Source organism: Monodon monoceros, unplaced genomic scaffold, assembly GCF_005190385.1.
Source record: "Monodon monoceros isolate NGI ecotype Baffin Bay Population unplaced genomic scaffold, NGI_Narwhal_1 Super_Scaffold_12, whole genome shotgun sequence".
NCBI classification, from domain to species: Eukaryota; Metazoa; Chordata; class Mammalia; order Artiodactyla; family Monodontidae; genus Monodon; species Monodon monoceros.
Window position 1 is genome coordinate 133,106,885 of NW_021703768.1, and position 10,532 is coordinate 133,117,416.

General features: G+C 40.0%; 1 protein-coding gene across 2 annotated transcripts in view; it reads right to left on the bottom strand.

Annotated features, from left to right (window-relative positions):
• Positions 1–9,339, bottom strand: part of SOX30 (SRY-box 30) — a 32,916-nt gene extending 23,577 nt beyond the window's left edge. For both annotated transcript variants that reach the window (XM_029217804.1, XM_029217805.1), the window contains exons 1-3: positions 8,331–9,339; positions 6,101–6,340; positions 4,711–4,890 (exon numbers count right to left, since the gene is read on the bottom strand). In XM_029217804.1, the coding sequence (XP_029073637.1) occupies positions 4,711–4,890; positions 6,101–6,340; positions 8,331–9,339 (1,429 nt within the window). The remainder of the gene's footprint in view (positions 1–4,710; positions 4,891–6,100; positions 6,341–8,330) is intronic.
• Positions 9,340–10,532: the final 1,193 nt, after the last annotated feature.

Here is a 10,532-nt window from a genome sequence, read left to right on the forward strand (position 1 = left end):
TGCCACCCTTACCACAATCACAAAACTGGGAGCTCAAGAGCAGGGACAGTTTAATTCATGTTTGTATCCCCATTACCTGGCACAGAACTTGGTTAATAATAGTTAAGAAAGGTATGACTAGATGAAAGAAAAAACAAACTAACAAATAAACCTATAGCTGACAGAACCTCTACCACTCATCTGGTATAAGGAAAATCTCCTTCTCTATGCAACTATGAAGCCAGGCTGACCTGTAAAATCTCTCAGTTTTATTCACTGAATTATCACTGCACTCAAGACATATGCTCCTAAAATCTACTCTGATGCAGATTTCTTTTCCCTGTACAGTACAAGAGGCTCTTAGTCCTCAGAAAAGAAGTATGGTCATTTTAGGCAAAGGAAACACAAATTATAGGAGCCATAGAGAACAATGATATTATTTCAGTTATTGAAGAAGGAAGGGACTCATCCTTTAGCTGATACAAATGTTCTTTTCTACCAAAGATATTTTTATAAAATAAGGGGTACCAGTGAGGCATGAGGTGATAAAATCATGCATTTATTTAACTAAACAAATATTCACTAAGCAACTAACATGTGTCAAGCACCATTTTGGCCTGAGGTAAAAAATCAGATAAATCAGGTGCATAGAGAGTTATATGGTAGTATAATGAAGATGTCCTAAATGTCAAAATTCTTGTTGCTAAACAAGAGGTTAAAGTCTGCAACACCTAGTCATCACTGATAAACTGTCAGTGAATAGGGAAGACTTGTGGAACGGGCAGAGATCTAATGTATCACACTGTAGATAAAGTATGGAAAAGACCAGCCAGTCACCTGGCTTCTCTCCTTCTAGCATACAGCTAGGTTACATTTCTCAGCCTCCCTTGCAGTTAGGAGTGGTCCTGTGGCTCAGGCTAACCAATGGAATGTAAGAAGTGATATGCACCACTTCTGAAACTGGGCCATAAAAAACTCTCATGCATGATCCTCCATGCTGTTTTCCCTTCCGCAGGTCATGCACACTTGGATGCTACATATCAAAGATGGAAGAGCCATAGGGTAGAAGAAAACTGTGTCCATGAATCCCTTGGAAGAAAGCCAGAAATACTTATTTTGGACTTTACATGCGTAAAAAAGTAAACCATGATTCTGTTTAAACCGTTATGTTTAGATGAGTGTTGAAGCAGCTAGCATTATCTAATTGTTACATGAGGTACAGAGCAGAATTTTAGATCTATAGTACAATATGATAAGAACAAAAGAAAAAATTTAAAGTTATTAATAACTTTCAACAATTCTGGCAAATCTCTCCCACCCACTCCTAAAGAGGAAGACTCTACTGCCTGTGTTGAATGGATGAAGGATGCAACCAGGCTTTTGTTGTGTGACTCGGATAAACAGGAAGGAGTAGAGAATGGCATAAACTGAGGACAGACCAAATTTCTCTACAAGAAAAAGTTGTATAGAGGTAGAAAGAAGAACAGGAGGACGAGCATATGGCTGAGGAGAGAGAAACAGAGGCAGAGAGAGGAGGAGAGGACAAGAGAAATAGAGTAAGAGCAGAGACATAGAGACAGAGATGGGAAATGGAGACTTGGGAAGAACAGTTAGAGAACTGCTAAGAAAGATGGGACTTTGGGGACAGAAATGGTAATGAGGAACCTAAGAAGACTTACTATAGTTTGAACCATAAGATTCCATCTTCCTTGCCTCATAAGAAAACCTACAATAATGAGCTACATCACTTTTCAAGGAATTTTCAAGCCATATCTTTGTTTCTTATGGATATAAAACTTTGCTAGAACTGATCTTAAGTCAGGGACAAGACCAGATTTTTTTGCATTATAATAACAGTATCAGAATGTTGGAGGGTTTTTTTTGTTCTGTTTCTGTTAAATAAGAACAGATGGGTAAATCAAAATCACATCACATGTTTACTACCAAAAAATTAAAATAGTAGTAAACATTTTTAAAGTAAAAATTTAGAGAAAATGTATGAATTCAGAAGAATGAAAGATGTCAACTGAGTTTGGATGTAATAAGGAAAACCCATGTCAGGTTTGAGAAATAAAATGTAGAAAATGAAATAATCTCAACAGAAAATTCCTAAATATATAAAACTGACATTTAAAAGCCAGGCTAAAATAAATATAGCTTCTACCAAACTTCCAGAATCCTTTAAAATAAATTTGATCACTTAATGTAAAATGAAAATGCTGGCATAACTGGCATCAAAGACATATGATAAAAGAAAGTATCTAAAAAGTATTCTGGACTATCTGGCTGTAAGTACTTTCAGAAACTAGAAACAGGAGACAAGCTCACAAGATCAAAATATCACAAGATCTTAGGTGGCATTCACTGAAGAACTTTAGAGAAACTCAAAGTTAGAGCTGAGAAAATATTAGATGAAGTAAATACAAATGGTCTCTCTGCCAAAAATGCTATGCCAGAGCATTTTCCAAGTTATTGGAAGTAGTGAACTTGTTATTGGAAGTAGTGAACTTGAGAACTATAGTTTGGTGAGTCTATTTTCTTTTTTTTTTTTTTTGCCGTACGCGGGCCTCTCACCGCTGCGGCCTCTCCCGTTGCGGAGCACAGGCTCCAGACGCGCAGGCTCAGCGGCCATGGCTCACGGGCCCAGCCGCCCCGCGGCATGCGGGATCTTCCCGGACCGGGGCACGAACCCGTGTCCCCTGCACCGGCAGGCGGACTCTCAACCACTGCGCCACCAGGGAAGCCCTGGTGAGTCTATTTCCTACACTTAAAAAGCTCATGAAATCTATACAATGTATTAGTGTATAAAGGTTGCTAGGAAAAAAGAGAGCAAATTTTTTCTGATAAGAGATAAATTATACCTCACTCCTCACTAACTTGATATCTTTCTTCCATGGGAATAAACAAAACAAGTTTGAAAAACACAATTACCATGACTTTATGTTTAGAATATAATATAAAATTCGCTGAAAGAAACAAAAAAAGGGATGGTGTAAAAATTTGTATCTGTAGGTAATAAGTGATTAAAAGTAGATTCTCTTAGGGATTTGTGCTATAATTTGTTCTTATTTAACAGTTTTATAAATGATTTAGAATATAAAATATATAGTGAAATTACCAAATTTGCAACTGATAACAACTCCTCCAAGTAATATAATGCCACACTGATGAGTACAAACTAAAAGAACATATTTCAAAAGTTGTATGATTGGGCAGCAGAGTAGCCAATAAATCTCATCATAACTATTATATAACTATTAAATATATATATATATATCATAATTATTATACATATAACTTTATATATCTGGGAAAATAATTCCCAAATTTTATACTTAAAAGATAATGATTTTTTTAATCATTTGAGATCCAAGAATTAACTCTTTACTGACACTACATATTACTAGAAATAAGAGAAATTTAAAAAGAAAAAAGCAAATAAAAGATCATTTTCCTTAGATTTGATTACTTTGTATATGGCTCTGAAATGCTTCCTATAATTCTGCTTCTCATACTTAAATAAAACATCATGGATGCGAGAGCTCTACCACTTTCTATCTCCCCAAATCTTTGCTCAGAATTGCATAAAATTAATATATTGTATAAAACTGTCAGCTGTCTCAAGTAAGAACACTGATAAATATATTTCTGGGGAGAGAAAACATACAGCATTTAACTGTGGATAGAATGACATGGAAGAGGGGTCTTAGAAAAAGGGGTAAAGAGAAGAAACAGATGATAAAAGTGTAAATCATAAATAACAGATAACACAAGGTAAGTTTTAAAAAAAAGCACAATTAAGGCTAAATTGAAATACAGGATTAAAAGAGATACTACCAAATAGCAAAGGGTGAAAGTGCCTGCCTGTTCTGGGAGAGGACAGGGTGATAGGATCAGCTTTCTTTGCCTTGAGCCTAGATACCCTGAACGTGGTTTTGTTGGTATCCATTGCTACAATGATACACAGGAAAAAAACTGAAAATGCCTAAGATCCTAATAAGTTAATTTTCAAGATATCTAAACCTCTCATCACACAGATATGAGGAGGTAGAAACTGGAAAGAACAGTAGTTTCAGGACAAGTGATAGCAAGTAGTGAACGTACAAAGCTCTGCCTAAGAGATGACTAAAATAGGCTCTGGAAGAACAAACTAATGATGGATAGACCTATAACAAGTTCTTAAGATACTAGATTCTCAATTTTGGGTTCTTAAAAGCAAAAGACAGGAATGTTGTGAAGAACTGATAACAGGAGAAATTTAGGGAAAGAATGTAATGAACAAAATATCTGGTAGAAGATAACTTCCATTGCTTTTCTAGGGCAGCAAAAAAAAAAAAATGGTCTTAAGAGATCAGTCACTATTACTATATTCCAGGACAGGATGCCTCATACCCCATCAGCAAGGCATTCTTTTATGCTAATAGTAAAAACATATTCCTATTTCCTATTGAATTACCTCAGTCATTTCCTGCATTATCTGCATAATCTATGGACTCATCCTGATTTGCTTAAAAGGTCTGACACAGAATATTTGCTACTCTAGCAAACCAAGGGTTTTGATGTCTACTGAAATCTTTCTTTCCCTGATTTAATGTTTTCACTCTATTTTTGATTTTTTCTTAACATTGTTGTTCTAAACTCTTAAGCTAACAGAAACAAAATTTCAAGTTAAGAGGTAAAATCATCACAGAGCCATTAAAAAATCTGTAATCTACAATAAAATCAACTCACCAACTGAATGAGTGATGGGGTTCTGTAGGCTGGGAATTACCACAGAGTAGGTAGGTGAGCAATAAGGATAAACTGTTGTTGAATTTGTAGAGATGATATTCTGTGTGGTACCAGAAAGTACATTGGAAACGCTTAGAGGGAAGCGTTTTCGCTTCCCTGGACGAGGCTGATAAATCCAACCTAGAGAAGATAAACTATTTTTAATTTGAACATATAGATCCTATTTAGCCTTTAAATAGTTCTTTACACATTAAAAGTCCAAAACACTTCTAAGTCTTGTCTAAAGTATCTTTTCCAGCTCTATGATACCATTTCTGTGCATTTTAGCGTATACATCCATATGGCTCCTAACTAGTGGCCAATGTTGTAACCCATAATTCAAAGGAAGAGAAAGGGCAAATGTCTTTTATCCAAAGACACATAATGAATTTATAGTAAAATCAACATTAAAGGCACTGAGTTTGAATCCCAAAGCTTTTCCTCTACCCATAAAACAATGCCCCAGTAAGATACTATTTGTCTCCTCCTGTTTCCTCACTTTCTATAACACACAATTATCTATATCTTACGATGAAGTGGTTACTAATGACCAGTCACTATTTTTATGCCTTCTTCAGAAAGAGTCACTCTCTTACTTGGCAGTCTCCAAGTCCACAAACCACCCAATTTCCTTCCAAACTCAGAAAAGTGGAGTTAGGGCAGTTGTAGCCACTGTATAACCAAGAGAATCACTGGTTCCCTGTAACCGCTGCTCTGACGATTCCCCCCTAGAACCTTTCTCCTACTACTTTAGAAAAATAGTTATTCTTTTCCCACCATGCACAATATGTTGGCCATACACTGTGCTTTTACCAAGCTTAATATCCATTTCCTCACTGCTGGGGAGAGAATCAGAATTTATTTCAAACTACATCATGATGAGGATAAATTTATCAATCAGAAGGCAGCACTATATTCTGATAATCATATAATATTAAAATGGAGCATGGTGTTAATGCCTGCAGCATGCCCTGCATATTTTCTCTGTTGCTCTGATCTGAACTTCATTTTCTAGCATATTTGAAAAATTATAGCCTAGAACTCTGGAGCTTTACCTTCATTACGTTTATATTTATATATTTAATCAAAACGACAATAAAACTGTTTGTCCCCAGGTTTGCATTAGTTGGCAAATATGAGACCAGATATCCCTCTACTTTGTTCTGTTTAAGGAAACTTATGCCCAGTATCAATTAAATCATTACTGTAATATTAGCCAGTATTTTCTCTATTGTACATATCAGATTAGAAAAAAATTACATTTTTGTCTTTCAGTCTCGACCTAACCTATTCTTTACCTAAATAAATTTAAAGAAATTAGAAAGAGGCTTTGTTCATTTCATTTGATTACCAGGAAATTCCTCTCTGTGCTTTTCTTTAATCTTTTGTGCTTCATCATAATAGGGTTTCTTTTGTTCTTCACTAAGTTTGTTCCACTCTAACCCGAGCTGGACACTGATTTCTGCATTGTTGGCTGCTGGGTTAGCTTTGGCTAGTGCTGGCCGGTGGATCCTTGCCCAAACCATAAATGCATTCATGGGTCGCTTCACATGACCATTTCTGTCCTTACTGAAGGGAGTGTCTGGTATTCCTACATGACAAAAATTAAGAGACTAAATTAATGTGCCACACACACACACAATTTTAAAGTGAAGTGCACTTCCACCTATATTTACTTTTTAAATATCTGGAGAAAATATACACTTCAATATAGCCAAGGAACTGCCAGTGTTCCAGAATTCCTCATAACCCCTGAACTCTGCATTCTAAACTGTGGCTTAGAAAGACTCTTCTCTTCCTCAAAAAGAATAATATTGTTGAAGATACTGTGGAAGTAATAATGTTGAAGACACAGTAAACTGCTGGCTTACTACTTCTTTGGGCTATATTAATATATCTAACAATAATTAACATTTAGTTTATTTCCCATTAAAATATTCTATTACTGGGGAACAGGAATTAGGACTTATTAATGACTATAATCCCAGCGCTAGGTGGGTGTACCCTAAATGTTTAAAGGAATTCATTTACATGCCACTGGAGTGCCCATTCAAACAAAAATACTTATAATATTAATATACTATATTATTTATATTTTGTTATGAAGGTGAAGCACCTGCCAAGGTGGGTCACTAACACTAGTTCCATGTCCCAGGAGAAAAAATAAGAGGAAAATAAGAAAGGTGACTTTTTGAAAATCACAGAGACAGCTGAAATTACAATAAAGGAAGTTGTTTAAATTCACATCTCTTACATAATTCATCAAAAACCACTGCCTATACACTTCATATACTGTTTCTCTTTATTTTAGGGTTACTTGATATATAAAATTTTAAAATGCACAAAGGATGAAATAAGTATTATAAAGAAAGCTTCCCCTTTCTCTCCTTTAGAAAATGAAAACAAAGTTTAAAAATTACTGACGATAAAAAGCAAGAGGATGGGATACAGATGAACTTATTTGCAAAGCAGAAATAGAGACACAGATGTAGAGAGAACAAACATATGGGTACCACGGGGGGGAAGGGGAGGGTGGGATGAATTGGGAGATTGGGATTGACATATACACACTACTATGTGTAAAATAGATAACTGATGAGAACCTACTGTATAGCACAGGGAACTCTACTCAATGCTCTGTGGTGACCTAAATAGGAAAGAAATCCGAAAAAGAGGGGATATATGTATACGTATAGCTGATTCACTTTGTTGTACAGCAGAAACTAACACAACATTGTAAAGCAACTATACTCTAATAAAATTTTAGAAAAAAAAAAGCAAGAGGGTGGGGTGGGGAGGAAGAATCAGTAAAGAAAATAAGAAAACAATAAAGATAAAAGTCAATGAAGATATGAACTGAAGATTAATACGACTTTCCATTGACATTTACTGCCATAGTATTCTGTCTGAATTACATCTTAAAATAAGAATTTTCTAGCTATATATTTGGAAATAACGGATAAAAATAAAATATCTACTTGTAATTGTTACTACTATAACTGTGGTCATTTCTTTGAAAACAACTTATTCTACAGTGTTTTCATTTTCTATATTTCTATAAGTCCTTAGCTTTTAGAATACCATTACAATTAATTATGTACTGTTTTCTCCTAGAAAATGTTTACTCTTCATTTAAAGAAGATAAATCACCTCTATATCCAGTATAAACTTTCCTGTTTATTTTTTCATTAAACACTATTTTTTCTTGTTTCTTGATACATGTAAAAATACTGAGCTACTATAATACAATATTTTAAAATGTTGATTATCTGTAGCATATAAACCGAGGGCTTCGTGTTATCTAGCAAAAATATTTCTATTTTTGTGTATAAACATTAGTCACATCTAAATCTCATTCTTCACTGGGCCTTAAAAAAATAATTATTTTTAATGTTTGGGACTCCTGAACGTGTTAGCGTATTTTACTGGTATATGTACAAGTCAGAAGTGATACCTTTGCAGACTTTGCCCTGAACCCATGATTTTATTTTTCTAGTTTATGCTTCTCAACAGCTGACATGTCAGCTACGGGGCAACAGACGAAGTTTGAAAACCAGATTGTTTCCCCTGCCGTCTAATACCTGCATCTGAGGGAAGCACGGTGAGCGGGACATCTTTGGTTTCAATTTTTACAGAAGGTTCCAGTAAGGACTGCATTTTAATAGGCACTGGTGTCAAGGGGACCTTGGTCAATCCTGTCAGCTCTGAAGGTGGAGGTCCCTGAAACTGGATCCGGGCTCCAGGGGGCACGGTATGAAGAGTCAAAGGGATCCTGAGGTCTTGCTGGTGCGGCCCAAAGGCAATGGACGGCTGGGTCAGCATGACATCCTTGCTGCCATGGACCAGGCCACTGGACGCGGGCTCTGTGCCGAGCCTGGAGTCCTCGCGGAGTCTCTCAGGCTCCTCCGTTTTGATGACTCCTTCTCTGATAGCCGCCAGGCTTTTGCCTTCCCCGCCTTTCGCCGCCGTGTAGCTCATGACATCCTCCTCTTCCTCCAGCTTGCCCTTCTCGTCCCCTCGGGGGCTGTCGAGGGCCGGCCCGGGGCCTCCTGCCTTCGCCGCCTTGGAGGCTTTAAGGCCCGCCTTGACGGCCCTCCGAGGTCCCACTGACGGATCCAAGCTGGGGTCCAGCTCCTGCTTCTCTGCCTTAACGTGCACCGGCAGGGGCTGCACCGGGTGCAACTGAGGCCTGCAGGGGGAGCCCTCGGAGGCCGGCGGCGGCAGCAGTAGCAGCTCGGGCCTCAGCTGCAGCAGCCGTGCCTGCGCGGGAGAGGCGGCTGCGCCTTCCTCCCGGGCCTGAGGCAGTGGTGGCCCAGGCGGCAGCAGTAACACCTGCTCCGGGTTCACCTGCAGTACCCGCCGTGCCGCGGGCTGTACGCCCGACGCCGGAGCCTCTCCGCACGACGAGGCTACCGTCACAATGGCGGCCGCGCACGCGGCGAGCGGCGACGCAGAGGGCTCCGCGGCCGCTGCCCGAAAGGAGGCGCCCTCGACAGCCACCGGGGGCGGAGCGGGGCGCAGCGGGCGCGGCGGGGTCGCCCGCGGCAGTTGGCGCGGCTGAGGCGGCGGCTCAGGCCTGGCTCTCTCCATGGGGGGAGGGGGACGCCCCGGCCTACTCCCGGCCCGGATTGCAAGCTCAGCCGTTTGTTGGCGACCTTCTCCCCTCCCCCTTTCAGTTAAGACCCTTCCAAGGCCTTTGCTACCCAGAACCCTACGCGGTTCAAAAAGCAGCCCTTGGTCTTGGCCTCGCCCAACCACAAGTGTCTTGGTACACCCCCCTCCGCGGTCCGCCAATCACAGGCACGTTCTCCGGCTCCTCCCGCCCTCTACGCACCCCTGGTACCGAGCCTCGAATCGCCCCCTATGGCCGGGGCTGCGGCACGTGCTGCCCATTTTCCCCCTGTGACTCTCCCTCTCTTCCGGTGTTCTCTAACGTCCGTTGTCCTTAGTTACCTCTCCCCAGTCCTGAGTGCCCGACAATGGCGTTGCCCAGGAAACAGAGCGGTTCCACGCCACTGACCTCCAGGAGATAAAGCCGTGTGGGTTCTGCACAAGAGCTGGACATACCTGCCTTGTACACGCGGTTTGCAATTCCAGAATACCTGGTGGGCCCTGACCCTCACCGGGGTCTTTGGATTTGTGCCAAGGGAAAAGAAGGCAAATTTTGCAACTTCTCAATAACCCCCTTAGCTGATCTTGCTGGGAAGAGTGTTCGACTTGGCCATTACTGTGCTAGTTAAACTTTATATTTATCACCACTCCTGTGGGCCCTGCTTGCAAAATACATCCCAAATTCATCCACCTCTTTCGGTTTCTCCCACCATTACTCTGTTCTGCTCTTACATCTGGATACTGCTACAGCAGTATCCTTCACCTTTCACCTGGATCTTTCACCTGGATACTGCTGTAAATAGTCGCCCTGCTTTTCGCTTTTGTCTCACTACGCTCCAGCTGCCAAGAATCTTTGAACAATACAAATCTAGTCCTCCCACACCCTCTCTCCAAAAAAAATCTTCTCAGGCCACTCAGTAAAGGTTTAAAGTCTTGGCAAGGTCCGTAAGGCCCCAAATGGCTTGGGCTGTAGTTCTCTTATTTACCACTCTAGCCCCAGCTTTAGCTACACTGCCTCTCCTCATTCTTTCTCCTACTTCAAAGATGTTTGAATATGCCTTCACTTGTATTTCTCCCTTGTGTCTCCTTAACACCTCCTGCTCCTATTCCGAATTGCACCTCAACTAGTACTTCCTCAAAGTCGTGTTCTCTGACTCTGAAAATAATCAGGT